Source organism: Paraphaeosphaeria sporulosa, assembly GCF_001642045.1.
Source record: "Paraphaeosphaeria sporulosa strain AP3s5-JAC2a unplaced genomic scaffold CC84scaffold_9, whole genome shotgun sequence".
Taxonomy (NCBI): Eukaryota; Fungi; Ascomycota; class Dothideomycetes; order Pleosporales; family Didymosphaeriaceae; genus Paraphaeosphaeria; species Paraphaeosphaeria sporulosa.
Window position 1 is genome coordinate 428,147 of NW_017253368.1, and position 12,731 is coordinate 440,877.

A 12,731-nucleotide genomic window follows, 5' to 3' on the forward strand; every position below is an offset into this window, starting at 1 on the left:
ATCCGCTTATGTCACCCTGGGAGGACACATGGTTTTGGAATTGTAGATCTCAGCGCCAGATGTTGATCGGCCAGCGCAAGACGGTGGGTTGTAATGAGACTCAGACGTCCATCATGGCAGCGACCGATTCAGGTTGTTGCTGCCTGAAAGTGGTCCGTGCCCGAACTACTCCGCCCCTGGTTGTGGGTGAGGTCATGGCCTGAGCCCCACCAAGCCACCTCATCGCGTCTTGGGCACCAGTCGCAGGCGCGCATCGCGGCTTGGGAGGCGCAGCGGGAGGTTCGGCTGCCTCGCGCAAGCATCCGGCATCTTGCCTTGGTCTACGACGCGTCGTGGAATAAATGCTTGCGCGAGTGCTGGCGTGACATTGGCATCGGCGCCCAGCTCACAGCGCTGGCAGCATTCCCGAGCCTCACCGCAAGTCGCACCGCGTAGCCAGCGCAACCCGGCGCAGACGCACTCGCAGGCAACGCCATCCGCCCATGATAGCTGCAGGCGCACCCCATCCTTATGGCTTCGGACACAAGCGACGCAAGCGCAGGTGCGCACACGGCCGGCAACGCAGACGCGGCGCAGAAGGAGGCCCAGGACTACTGGGGATACCTGATCAAGCCAGACAAGTGCGGGACGGCGCTGTTTGACCGGCTGCTCAAGGGCATCGCCGAGGTCATTGTGAGTGGAGGCGCCTGCCGGCTGCCCATGAGTCCATGGCTGATGATGCACGGCGCAACAGAGCAAGACGTTTGAGCCCTCGGAATCGCCCGACCTCACGCCCTCGCAGATCGCCGCCTTCTACCGCGCCGTCGGCGGCAACTACGATGTCCTCTTTGTCGAGACGCCAGCGTCCTCGCTGGCCTTCATCTACCGTTCGCTCGGCGCCTTTCACAGCCTGCAGCCCGCGCCCAACGACGACGGCTACTCGTCGCCCACCGTCCCCGCGCTCAAGAGACAGGGCTTCGTAACATGGCAGACGATACAGCTGCTGCTCGGCCCGGAGATCCACGTGCCCGTCCTGCAGAACGCGGTCAAGCATTTCGATGTCGTCGACCCGGAGACAGGCAACATCTTCCCCAAGGTGCTCCCCGCCGGGTGCCTGCCCACCAAGCCAGACGAGGCCATGGAAGCGTGGTACGACACCGTCGCCCAGCGTCTCCAGCGCGAAGCCGAGGAGGACAGCGCCGACACGGAAAAGGTGCCGCACGTCCGCGTCAACGTGAACGAGCATGCACCGCGGACCTCGACCGACTACTCGGGCGACTCAGCTGACGAGAAGCACGCAGCCGCGAGCTACTTCTCCGACCCTCTCTATCGCCAGTCGAGGCACGGCAGACCTCCGATAGTACGCCACTTCTCCAAGCAGCCCGCGCACCCTTACGAGGACCCCAACCGCGGCCGCCTCATCTCGAGCGTACGCCACATGCTCAACCCCTTTGGCAAGAGCAGACGCATGCCTGGGCGCTACGAAGATGACAGCCTCTCTGACGACGACGACGACGACGACCGCACGCCCGTCGCCCCCGTCCCGCCGTCGGCCCCCCGCTACGTCTCCCACAACTCACACACCTCCCAAGGCTCGCACAAGCGTCCCCATCCCGCTCGCCGCGAGTCCACCCTCTCGTCGACCTCGTCAGACTCCGACTCCGACCTTCCCCCTTCCCGCCGCCGCAGCCCCGCCCTCCGCCACCGCCGCTCCCACGAGCCCGCCACCAGCCCCAGAGACTACTTCCCTGCGCCCTACGAAGACCGGCGCTACAGCCACGCTGACGCCCACGCTCACGCCCATGCACCCAGTCCGCCGCACCCCCACGTCCAGCGCAAAGAAGACGGGCCCCCGCCACTCTACGGGCCTACCAAGTCCCCGCTCTTCGCAACCCACGTCGCCCAGATGCAGGCGCACACGTACTACGACCGCGACCGCCGGCCCAGCATGCCGCCCAGGACATCGTACCGCCCGCACGCAGCGCACAACGTGCGGTACGCAGGCGTCCCTCCGCCGCCGCCAGAGGCCGTAGACCCCCCGTACTCGCGTGAACGCGATCCACACCATTCCAACTCGCATTCCCGCGACAGAGACCGGGACCGGGACCGCGACCGCGACGACGGCTACGACCGCTTCCGCCGGCGCAGCGAGGAGTTCCCCCGCGAACGCGACCGAGACAGAGACGGGCTGCGCGACAGAGACCGCACGCGCAGCCACGACCGCGTCAAAGACGAATGGGACGAGCGCGAGGAGCGGACCTCGCGCGACCACTCGCGCGACCTCAGAGGCGGCCGCGCGCACCGCTATGTCAGCGGCGTGCAGGACGGCGTGGGAGGCCGGCGGTATCCCGTGGAGCAGGCTTGGCGGTAGTCCCATCTCCCCTCCAGCCTGTATTATTGCTGCTCCTCGTCCGGCTCTCTTGTTATTGTTTCCTTCTCTGGTTTCCTGCAATTTGGCGTTTGACGTGGCGTGCGGTTTTGGATATATCCCCTCACGCAGCTGGTCGGTTGGCATAGCGAGCGAGCGCGCATGCAGCATGCAGCATACATGGAGCGACGTGTTTCTGTGCGAGCACTCAGCACCGAGCGAGACCTGTAATGAATAACGACTTTGATGACCGATTGACAAAGGGCCCACTGAACGGCTAGGCTGTTCTTGTCATCTACAATGTGAGATCTAGGTTAACTTTCTGTATTGTCAACCAAAAAAAAAAAAAAGCAAACGCAGGATTGAAGCATCGTGACCACCACTTCTGAACGTCGAACAAGTACACGGACCACATGCAGGTAGCCACACCAAGAGCATTTACTGTCAATGTCAAATATGTCCGTATTACAATCCATAATCATCATGGCGTAGCCATATACTCCTGCCTATCTAGCTACAAGGAGCATACATGCTTTTTGTCGTGAATGCGAGTCCACCGCCCAACACCTAATTCAAATGCCTGGTAATCTATTACACAAACAAACATCCCTCTAGTGCTCGAGCAGCCTGAGCGATCCCTGCACCACCACGTTCTCGAGGATGGAGCCCGGCGGGATGTCAATTGTCTGGCCTTCTGTCGCAACGATGATGACCGTACCCTTCAGTGTTACGCCACGGCCGAGGTTGACGGGACCGGTGATGGTCAGGTGGTCAAGCTCTACAATCTTGGGGATCGACGGGATGCGTGACTGGAAGCTCGAAACCTTCTTGAAGTCGCCACCGAGCTTGATGAGAGGAGCAGGGCCGAATCGGTTGGGGTCGATCATAAGCTGGCCGTGCGCGAGCGTGTAGAGGTCGGACTTGACGAGCATGAGGTCGGAGCAAGTCTTGACGGGCAAGAAACGTTTCCTGGGCACGTTGACACCGTGCGCGTTCTTGAAGTGGCGGATGGCGGCACCGACGGCAGTCTCGAGCTGGAGCACCGAAACATCGGCCTCACCCTTCTTGTCGGCAGGGATCGATTTGCCGTTGGGGATGATCTCCATGGCGAGCTCGTTGTTCTCCACAACGCGCTTGATCGCCTTCAGGTTCATCCAGATGTTGTTGGTGTTGAAGTACTTAAACTTCTTGATGGACTTGAACTCGTTGACGTGCTCCTTGGGCACCTGTGCGATTTCAAGCAGACGGACGGAGCCCTCGTAGTCAATGATGGTACCACCCTTGACGTCGGCCTTGGTCTTGTCGGTCAACTCCATGATGTACTCCGCCTTGGAGTCTACCATGTGCTGGAGGATGCGGAGGTCCACGACGGCACCCAAGTTGTCGGCGTTGGACAAGAAAATGTACTCAATACCACGGTCGATGAGCTTGTCAAGGATACCGGAGTTGTACAGCGACTCGAACACGTCACCGTGGCCTGGCGGGTACCAGTTGGCGATGTCTGAGTCGGCGGACTTGGGCGCGGGCAGGAGCGAGTCCTTGAGCACACGCGGGTACTTGGACTGGTTGAAGGTGAGAATGTCGATGTTGTGGCCCTCGTACTTCTTGATGATGTTGGCGGTGTCTGAGTCGGTGTTGAATGAGTTCATGAGCACGAACGGCACGTTGACGTCGTATTGTCGGTTGAGGTACTCAATCTGGCGCACTGACAAGTCGAGGAAGGACATGCCGTCACGGACCTCAATGACCGACTTGGGACCAACACAGCCCATAGAGGTACCAAGACCACCGTTGAGCTTGACAACAGCCAGCTTGTTCAGGTATTCGACGGCCTCGGAGTTGGCGAGGTCATCGTAGTCGACGACCTGCTCGGCCTTCGGGGGTGCGATGCGGTTCCAGTCGATGGCAGTGCCCTTGGCCTTGTCGTTGAGGTATCTTCGGAAGAGCGCGAAGAAGTTGTCCATCTCGGTCTCGAAACGCTGTACGGTGTTAGAGGTATATTCTCATATTTGGAGACACTTCTGCTAGCTGCGAATGGCGAGCTGAGGATGAGAACCCTCAGCACAGCTACCCTGCTATGCAGAACCATCTCCACCGAGGGTTTGAGATGCGTACCTTCTTCTCTTCCGGGTTCGTCACCGTGTCGGCGAGCTTGTTTAGGGCATTACGCATCTGCGAGGCGGCGACGTTGGTTGAGGTGTTCTCGAAAGCCTGGTCTTCTGTTAGATTTGCCATTGCTGTCGACCTTGATTCCGCGATGCCGTCAAAAAGCTGCTGCTTATTGCTCAAGAGTGCTGTTGCCAGACTGGTTGCTGTTGCGAGTGACATGGCTGGTGACACCCGGGTGGGTCCCAGGTAGAACGAGCGTAGAGAGGAAAAGACAGGTAGCTTGAGCAACGCAGGCTGTGCTGGTGTGTCGAACAGCACATCACAAGTCCAGAAAGAACCTGAGACGTGGGTATGGTCGGGAATAGTGGGGTGCTCTTTTCGCAACTGTGTCGTCACCGCCTCTAGCAGTTCCAGACACAAAGCAGCTTCCCTCGGAAGAATTTTGACACCAACGGCTTCCGCTACCGCTGCTCGTGCTCGGCCAGGAATTGGGGATGGATTGGTGATACAAGCTCCGCAGAACTGCAGGGCCAAGGACAATGGGTATACGTACGAAGTGAGAGGCAGTCTTGCCGTGGTGGCGCTGGCCGCCTTCCGAGTCGCCATTGCCTGCAGCGGCGGAGGGCTTCAGGTGCGAGGGGATAGCGCGAGAGGCCATGATGTGCGGTAGGTGATTTGGAGGTAGGATGGAAAGGAGGGCGAGAGTGTGCAGAAGAGAGGCCTCAGGGCGGAAACTTGTACTTCAGGGCAGGCGCAATGGGCCCGTGCGGGTAGCTGCGCAAACGTGGGGCAGGCGAGAACGTGCAAGGGATGCGGGTACTGGGCCAACGATTAGGGAGATCCGCTGGCGTGGAGGGCCTCTGAGGCTATCAGGACCAAGCATGCAGCTTTCGTGCCGTCGCCACCGCCTAGCTGCCCTGTTTGTAGCAAGCGACTCTCAGACGCCGCGCTGGTGTCCGTTTTGAAGCTCGAGGACATGCAGCTCGCCAATCCATACCCCTCACCCTCACCCCTCGCTCGTCATCGCGCCGCTTTCGCGCTGGCCCGCAAGGATGCTGAAAATATCTTCGCGAGACCTCCCGAGTGGCGACTGCTGGCACCCGCTGCAATCAATGCACACCCATCTACGGGCGAGCCTTCCCGTCAACAATACAACAGCGCGACGATGCACAATTGTTGTTGAGGGCTAATGGTGGTGGTCCAAGCTCCCGGATGCAAAATTATCAGACGCCCATGTCGCCTGTCTGCGCTCCAGCCGGCGAGTGGCTCAAGGCCTGCGAGCCGCGCGCGGAAAAGCACCCGAACAGGGGCCCAAGGCGGTCAGTCCGTCGCCGGTGGATCGCCAGCGATGTGACGCTATGGCCCCAGGAGCAAGAATTCTCCCAACATTTACCCCGACGTGCAGTCTGGAGCAAGCGGGTGGCTAGCGTTGCCCTGTCTTGCAATGCTTCCGACGGCCGACGAGTCTACGGGTTCGCCGCAGCAGTGAAAATTGTTCAAGAGCCACGGCCAGCTGTCGAGCAAGTCCGGAAACAAGCGTTGGGGCGAGCGCCACGACCTATACACTGTTCCTTGGGGGTCGTGCACTACGTCCCGCGCGGCGGTGTGCTGCGGCGGTGTGCCCGTCTGCAGTTCCCCACGTGGACGGGATATGCTAGCTTGACAGCTGCAGGCTCCCTCAGACCCAGACTCTTCCGACCCTTCAAACATCGTGGCCTCGATTGAACTTTCACTCGACAGGTTTTTGCAGTCCCCGAGTTTCTCCGTGCGACACAGCAACAGAGCCACAATGCAGCTGACCTTTGAGCAATGTGGAGAGACTCAATTCCTTTTTCGACCTCATCTTAATTCTATTGAAATATGTATTGGAGGCTTCAGAACGTCACGACATGGGCCGGCGCCACACGTCCGAGGTGGTACAGGGTTCATGCCGGTATGTAATCCTCCGCATGTACTAGATGTAGGATGAAGAATGCGGATTCGTGTCAGCAGTCTTCATGAACGCGTGGGATGTTGAAAGCCCTCGGTTCGATTGCGCTCCCCGGCGCACAGGCCTGATGAATTGCAACAACGCAGTGCTTCTCAAACACAAACAGGTCGGACTATCTCGATGACTGGTGCGTCTGCTGCAGGCACGGCATGCGGCTTCTCAATCTGCAGTCTGACAAGGGATCTGTCATCTGAAGCATCCGTGAAGAAGTTGCTGCGCAGGTGGTTGATCACGGTGGTTGTCAATGATTCCAGCGTCTCGAAGGAAGAACTTGATATTACCTTCGCACCGTTAGCAACAATGGCAGCAGCAGGTGCATGCTCTTACGTCGACCACCGCTGTCTCCAATCTTTGGTAATCGTCATGTCGATGAGCCGCCAGGCAATCGACCCATATGTTGACAATCACCGGCTGCTTCTGTTGTCTCTCGTTCGCGTTCACCCCGATCAGGCATGGGATCTGGACATTACGGAGATGCAGCTGTGTGTACATCCTTTCTTCCGATATGGATCTACCAAGCGAGAACTCGGCTCCGTCTCCAAACATGCTTCCTTTGGGATAGAAAATAGCCACCTCAACAGAAGCAAGGGGCGTATCCCCTGCCGTGTCTTGAACGACATTGGAAATGTCGTGAGCGAGTTGCCCGGTAGGAAGACGACCGGCTTGGCCATCGGCATAGGCTTGAATAGCTTTGCTCAATATTCCATAATGAACTGTGCTGTTATCGAGAGCATCTGCTTCCGCAGCTGAGTCAAAAGATTTGGTCAATGACAGCGTTACAGTGAGCAAAGCACGCTGTTTCTTTGGTCGCCCCCAGACATCCACACCAGCATCGACAGAAGCCTGCAGGTTGCGGACTATGATCTTGTCTGTGACAGCCACCTGAGCCGGTTGAGCTTGCCAGACTATCTTCGGGACCACGAATCTTGTATCTGAAGACATGGTGAACAGCTCGTAACGATGGATTCTATAAACCCAAATTTAGCGATGAATTCTCGAACAGGAAGGAAGCACTGACGATTGACCCCGATTCAAGGGTGAGTCACGTTTCGTCTGAGAGTCTGAGAAAGAAAAAATAACGAGCCTTCCGACCTCTAGGTGCAGACTTTGGGCAGAACGGCCGGAGAACGGTGATGGGTTGAACGTTATACCCCGACGCCCTTCAGCCCTAGGCGCGATGATAGGCGCCTTTCCACTTTGAGGGGTAGCGGGGCTGCACCACAGCTCCGCCTATAGAATGAGCTAGAAGCTGCGACGCCGACATTTATTTAACAGACCACCGCTGCCTACCACACGCGCCACGCCCAGCACGAGAATAATTATATCCCTTCTCAGCTCTCCACACCAATCACAATGGCCGACGCACTCAAGGCAGAGGGCAACAAGCTGTTCGCGGAGAAGAAGTTCGAAGAATCCATGTAAGTTTCCCCGCAGGCTCGGTCCGGCCTGAGCGCGAAGACTAACAAGCTCGCAGCGAGAAGTTCACACAAGCTATCGAGCTTGATCCCTCAAATCATGTGCTCTACTCGAACCGATCGGGCGCCTACGCCTCACTGAAGGACTACACCAAGGCGCTGGAAGATGCGAATAAGGTGGTGGAGATCAAGCCTGACTGGACGAAAGGCTGGGGGCGCAAGGGCACTGCGCTACACGGCGGCGGAGATCTCGGTACGATCTACGCTGTTATAATGTACAAGGCTAGTACTGACTTATGCAGTGGGAGCAACGGATGCCTTCGAGCAGGCGCTCAAACTCGATGCGAACAACGCACAAGCGAAGTCTGGCCTCGAATCTGTCAGGCGTGCGATTGAAGCCGAAGCGCGAGCTGATGGCGCCAGCGGCGACGCCGCAGGGGGTCTTGGTAACATGTTCAACGACCCCTCCATGTTCCAGAAGCTTGCCGCCAACCCGAAGACTGCACCCCTCCTCGCAGACGCCGAATTCATGCGCAAGCTCCAGCAGCTACAGAAGAATCCGAATGATGTTGGACTGGCAATGCAGGACCCCCGCTTCCTCCAGGTCATGAGCGTGCTGCTTGGTATCGACATGTCCTTTGGTGAGCCGCCGGCAGGTGCCCAGCAGGCCAGTGCTTCTGGTGAAGCTGAGGAGGATGTGCCGATGCCAGACTACAAGCCGGCGCCCCAGGAACCAAAAAAGGCTCCTGAGCCCGAGCCGGAACCGGAAGAGGAGGACGAGGAAGCCAAGGCAGCGAAAGAGGCCAAGGCCAAGGCTGACGAGCTCAAGAAGCAAGGCACAGAGTTCTACAAGAAGCGTCAATTCGACGAGGCCATTGAAAAGTACAACGAGGCCTGGGAGACACACAAGGACATCACCTACAAGACAAACTTGGGAGCAGCCAAGTTCGAGAAGGGCGACTACGAGGGCTGCATCCAGGCCTGTAACGAGGCTGTAGAGTATGGCCGTGAGATCTACGCCGACTTCAAGATCATCGCAAAAGCATTTGCACGCATCGGTACAGCGTACGAGAAGCAGGGAGACCTAGCCAACGCCATCGTCTATTACCAGAAGGCACAGACGGAACACAAGACCCCGGAGGTTCTTGCAAAGCTGCGTGCAGCTGAGAAGGCCAAGATTAAGCAAGAGAAGGAGTCGTACATCAACCCAGAGGAGGCAGAGAAGGCGCGCGAACTCGGAAATGCCAAGTTCAAGGAAGCCGACTGGCCGGCTGCTGTAGAAGCATACTCCGAGATGATCAAGCGTGCGCCCGAGGACCCGCGCGGCTACTCCAACCGAGCAGCGTGCTTCATCAAGCTTCTCGAGTTCCCGTCGGCGGTGTACGACTGCGACGAAGCCATCAAGCGCGACCCCAAGTTCATCCGCGCCTATCTCCGGAAAGCTCAGGCGTACTTCACCATGCGTGAGTACAACAAGTGCATTGACGTATGCGCGGAGGCTGCGGAGCACGACGAGGGTGGTAAGAACGCGCGCGAGATCCAGCAGCAGGAGCAAAAGGCCCTGCAGGCGCAGTACTCGGCGCGCGAGGGCGAGACGGAGCAGCAGACCATGGAGCGAATCCAGCGGGACCCCGAGGTAAGCTTCCCACAACTCCAACTGTACTTGCAGTATACTGACATGGCTAGATCGTTTCCATTCTGCAAGACCCCATCATGCAGAGCATCCTGCAGCAAGCCAAGGACGACCCCGCAGCGCTGCAAGAGCACCTCAAGAACGCAAACATCCGCTCCAAGGTACAGAAGCTCATGGCCGCGGGCGTCATCCGCATGGGTCGCTAGACGGGCGCGCGAGGGATGTGTCACGATGTAATGCCAGTTTCTTGCCGGTGATGTCGAAACGGAAGATTCTCAGTTCTCGATTCGGTTCACACCTCTTTGTTCATGGATGGGCGTAAATGCATAGCGTATAGGTAGCTATTTGAGAGATTCGGTTCCATTCAAATCTATGTTCCCAACATGCACATGCACATGCCCACCTCCTCTCATCGCGTACAAGCAAGGGTATCTCGCAATCATTAGTAGTAGCTGAAACATCATCATCCCCCTATTCCCCATCCCTAAACCCCCCCACTGATATAATCCAACAACCGAAACAACGCCCCGTTCTCGACTCTGCACCCCTCGCCCTCCCGCCGCGCCCGCCGATACCCCTGCCACAGCCACAGCCGGATCGTCCCCGCGTCGATGCCGCGGAAGTTCTGCTGCGCAATCAGCACGTACGCCTGGGCGCAGAGCGTGGTGCTCTCCGTGGGGAGCGGCGCCGGGCGCGTGTGGCACGTGGTGCACTCGGGGGAGGGTGGGGTCGGCTCCGGGGCGATGTCGGTGCAGCAGGGGGGAGGGCCGGTGAGGGGGATGAGCGCGTCGTCGAGGGTGGCGGTTACGTCTGGGGAGAGCTGTGCCGAGTCTGCGTCTGGCGAGGGCGAGGGCAAGGGCGACGGCGACGGCAGGCTGAACGCGAAGACGTCGCCCAGCGGCGGCGCGGGCAACGTGTCAACCAGCCGCTCCAGCGCGAGCATCTCGATGCTCATGCTCATGCTCGTGTCCACTCTCGGATAGGGATATTCCTTTCCGGCACCGCCGTCGCCGTGGTGAGCCTGCCGGGCCTCCTTCTCTTCCCGCAGCTTCTCAATCTCTGTGCGCGCGGCCGCAAGCTGGGCTTCTGTCTCGGCGAGCTTCTGCTCGAGCGTCGCGATGTAGTCTTTCCTGCGGGCGCGGTGGCGGCGCTGGTTCTCGCGCACGCGGGAGAGTGTGTGCTCGGCGGATACGCGGGCGCGTTTGCTCGAGGTGGTGGAGGTAGGGGAGCAAGAGGCGTAGGACGACGGGGTTGGTGATGAGATGGATGTCATGATGATTGCATAGTAGGTCTTGTGAGGCCTAGGAGTGGAGGGGGGAAGTGGTGTCGTTGTGGGGAGTAGAATTTTGCGGCTCGCTGAGGCTGCGGCTGCGGCTTGTTGAAGTTTGGGACCTGAGACGTTGGGTGCTTGATGCTGCTGGGGGGCAGCGGTGACATATCGACGTGTTAAGGCCGGTAACGCCGCGCGGGGAAATCTACGCTCCAACGTGCCAGAATACCTGTGGTAGTCAGGAGACATGCGCAGACATACCCACGTATGTCATACGAGAGTGACATATCGAGATGGATACCACTTGTACATAGATGCGAGACGATCGGCATCATCAAATGTGCTTGACTTTTCCAAACGCAGCGCACCACCAATCTGCTCTACCGCTTGAAAGCCTGGTGCAACACAGTGACGCAAATGTAATTTCTGAATTTCAGCTCCCACCACAATGAACACCGCCACCATAACCAAAGCCGTCGACGAGCGATACACTGCCTCCGCCTCCGCCCCTCCCCATCCCGCCTACTGCAATGCCGTCGCCCAAGCATTCGGCTACTCTGCCTCGGACCTCCTCTCAATCCCCTCCGAAGCCAATCTCGGCCTCAGCTGCGGGAACCCCCTCGCGCTCGCAAACCTGCACGAAGGCGAGACAGTCATCGACCTAGGATGTATGCGCTACAATCCCACCGATGGCCAGGCATTTGCTAACGGGATCCACGAGGCGGCGCTGGTCTCGACTGCTTCCTTGCAGCGCGGAAAGTCGGCGGTGCAGGAAGCGTCGTAGGCGTTGATATGAACGAGGTCAGCCCTTGGTTTGTTTTCTTTCATCACGTGTTACTCGCTGATGGAACCGCGCAGACAATGCTCACCAAAGCTCGGGAAAACGCATCCAAAGCCGGTATCAGCAACACTACTTTCCTGCTCTCCCGCATTACCGCCATCAACCTCCCAGATGCCACCGCTGATGTTGTGATATCAAACTGCGTGATCAATCTTGTTCCCCGCGACGAGAAGCACCTCGTCTTCAAAGAGATCTTTAGACTGCTGAAGCCGGGCGGCAGAGTGGCAGTGTCGGATATCTTGACGAAGAAGGGGCTGTCTGAGGAGATGAAGAGGGACGTAGCGCTGTACGTAGGTTGCGTGGCGGGCGCCAGCATGAAGGCGGATTATGAGGCGTGGATGGAGCAGGCGGGGTTCCGGGAGGTGATTATTGTGGATGCTGGGGTAGACTTGAATGTTTATGCGAGGACGGAGAACAAGGGGGTGGGTGCTGGCTGCTGTGAACCAAAGAATGTGGAAGACATCAATGTGTGTTCCAAAGAGCGTGATCGTGGTAGTGACGGATCCTGTGGGAGCGTGAATACAATTGCAGGTGTCAGTGAGGGTATGAAGACAAATTTCCAGGATGTGGATCTGAATCAGTGGGCTGGTCAGTATTTACGTATGAACCGCCCTGCAGCGAATGTATGCTAATTGAGGCAGGATCATTCAAAATCTTTGCAGTCAAAGGCGCGTAGTCGGCCAAAATGACGATCCCTGGTGGACGCAGCAGGATAAGGTATTTCTTTCTGCATGAAGCCTCAACAGTTGAATGTAAGAGAATTTTGCTCAGTGCCCGTTCATCATCGGAAACGTCCGCGCTCTCTTCATCTTCTTCTGCTTCCTCCTTTTCCACTTCAGCACATATCTGGCGATACATACCGTCGCCTTTAGTTTCCTCGCCGTCTCCAGCTTGTACGAGTCAATCTGCTCCTGCTTCACCTCCCACCTTTCGCGGAACAAATTCAGCCAGTCGTCTCTCAGCATAGGCTTGCCTCCCACTATGACGTGATTGTCGGGTAGTGTCGCCCAGAGCTCCTCGTCGAATTTCGGGATGTAAAGGAAGTCATGCTTCGTGCTGCACAGGGCTGGGTTGAGCTCATCCGCTTGGACCTTGTCGTGGCAGGGCGTGCACAGCTGCACACAGA

General features: G+C 58.1%; 6 protein-coding genes across 6 annotated transcripts; 3 read left to right on the forward strand and 3 right to left on the reverse strand.

Moving 5' to 3' along the window:
• The first annotated feature begins 230 nt into the window (after positions 1–230).
• Positions 231–2,659, forward strand: CC84DRAFT_1167167 (uncharacterized protein). Its single transcript, XM_018179128.1, has 2 exons — positions 231–672; positions 734–2,659. Exons 1-2 carry the CDS (start codon positions 511–513, stop codon positions 2,348–2,350), a joined length of 1,779 nt encoding a protein of 592 aa, XP_018032378.1. The 5' UTR covers positions 231–510; the 3' UTR covers positions 2,351–2,659.
• A 130-nt stretch (positions 2,660–2,789) lies between these two features.
• CC84DRAFT_1167169 (UDP-glucose pyrophosphorylase) lies at positions 2,790–5,166 on the reverse strand. The gene is made up of 3 exons (XM_018179129.1): positions 5,010–5,166; positions 4,463–4,558; positions 2,790–4,326 (listed from the first exon to the last, which is right to left on the reverse strand). Exons 1-3 carry the CDS (start codon positions 5,112–5,114, stop codon positions 2,959–2,961), a joined length of 1,569 nt encoding a protein of 522 aa, XP_018032379.1. The 5' UTR covers positions 5,115–5,166; the 3' UTR covers positions 2,790–2,958.
• A 1,186-nt stretch (positions 5,167–6,352) lies between these two features.
• CC84DRAFT_977706 (uncharacterized protein) lies at positions 6,353–7,875 on the reverse strand. Its single transcript, XM_018188035.1, has 3 exons — positions 7,465–7,875; positions 6,774–7,413; positions 6,353–6,727 (listed from the first exon to the last, which is right to left on the reverse strand). The coding sequence occupies exons 2-3, from the start codon at positions 7,386–7,388 to the stop codon at positions 6,539–6,541; spliced, it is 804 nt and encodes a 267-aa protein (XP_018032380.1). The 5' UTR covers positions 7,389–7,413; positions 7,465–7,875; the 3' UTR covers positions 6,353–6,538.
• On the forward strand, positions 7,710–9,918 carry CC84DRAFT_979700 (TPR-like protein). Its single transcript, XM_018188038.1, has 4 exons — positions 7,710–7,864; positions 7,921–8,017; positions 8,652–8,884; positions 9,656–9,918. The coding sequence occupies exons 1-4, from the start codon at positions 7,800–7,802 to the stop codon at positions 9,729–9,731; spliced, it is 471 nt and encodes a 156-aa protein (XP_018032381.1). The 5' UTR covers positions 7,710–7,799; the 3' UTR covers positions 9,732–9,918.
• Positions 9,919–9,978: 60 nt separating this feature from the next.
• On the reverse strand, positions 9,979–10,767 carry CC84DRAFT_1099461 (uncharacterized protein; the record flags this gene model as incomplete). Its single annotated transcript, XM_018174825.1, has 1 exon — positions 9,979–10,767. One exon carries the CDS (start codon positions 10,765–10,767, stop codon positions 9,979–9,981), a length of 789 nt encoding a protein of 262 aa, XP_018032382.1.
• Positions 10,768–11,113: 346 nt separating this feature from the next.
• CC84DRAFT_978255 (ubiE/COQ5 methyltransferase) lies at positions 11,114–12,327 on the forward strand. The gene is made up of 4 exons (XM_018188037.1): positions 11,114–11,432; positions 11,486–11,565; positions 11,623–12,193; positions 12,247–12,327. Exons 1-4 carry the CDS (start codon positions 11,213–11,215, stop codon positions 12,279–12,281), a joined length of 906 nt encoding a protein of 301 aa, XP_018032383.1. The 5' UTR covers positions 11,114–11,212; the 3' UTR covers positions 12,282–12,327.
• Positions 12,328–12,731: the final 404 nt, after the last annotated feature.

Bases quoted from the DNA above. Each gene is read 5' to 3' on its own strand.
- CC84DRAFT_1167167 (XM_018179128.1), top strand. From the start codon at position 511: ATGGCTTCGGACACAAGCGACGCAAGCGCAGGTGCGCACACGGCCGGC. The intron at 673-733 runs GTGAGTGGAGGC...ACGGCGCAACAG, and splicing joins AGGGCATCGCCGAGGTCATT to AGCAAGACGTTTGAGCCCTC.
- CC84DRAFT_1167169 (XM_018179129.1), bottom strand. From the start codon at position 5,114: ATGGCCTCTCGCGCTATCCCCTCGCACCTGAAGCCCTCCGCCGCTGCA. The intron at 4,559-5,009 runs GTACGTATACCC...ACAGAAGACCAG, and splicing joins GCAAGACTGCCTCTCACTTC to GCTTTCGAGAACACCTCAAC. The intron at 4,327-4,462 runs GTACGCATCTCA...AACACCGTACAG, and splicing joins CGAACCCGGAAGAGAAGAAG to CGTTTCGAGACCGAGATGGA.
- CC84DRAFT_977706 (XM_018188035.1), bottom strand. From the start codon at position 7,388: ATGTCTTCAGATACAAGATTCGTGGTCCCGAAGATAGTCTGGCAAGCT. The intron at 6,728-6,773 runs GTAAGAGCATGC...AACGGTGCGAAG, and splicing joins TGGAGACAGCGGTGGTCGAC to GTAATATCAAGTTCTTCCTT.
- CC84DRAFT_979700 (XM_018188038.1), top strand. From the start codon at position 7,800: ATGGCCGACGCACTCAAGGCAGAGGGCAACAAGCTGTTCGCGGAGAAG. The intron at 7,865-7,920 runs GTAAGTTTCCCC...ACAAGCTCGCAG, and splicing joins AAGAAGTTCGAAGAATCCAT to CGAGAAGTTCACACAAGCTA. The intron at 8,018-8,651 runs GCGCTGGAAGAT...GAGGAAGCCAAG, and splicing joins CACTGAAGGACTACACCAAG to GCAGCGAAAGAGGCCAAGGC.
- CC84DRAFT_978255 (XM_018188037.1), top strand. From the start codon at position 11,213: ATGAACACCGCCACCATAACCAAAGCCGTCGACGAGCGATACACTGCC. The intron at 11,433-11,485 runs GTATGCGCTACA...GGGATCCACGAG, and splicing joins GACAGTCATCGACCTAGGAT to GCGGCGCTGGTCTCGACTGC. The intron at 11,566-11,622 runs GTCAGCCCTTGG...GGAACCGCGCAG, and splicing joins TAGGCGTTGATATGAACGAG to ACAATGCTCACCAAAGCTCG.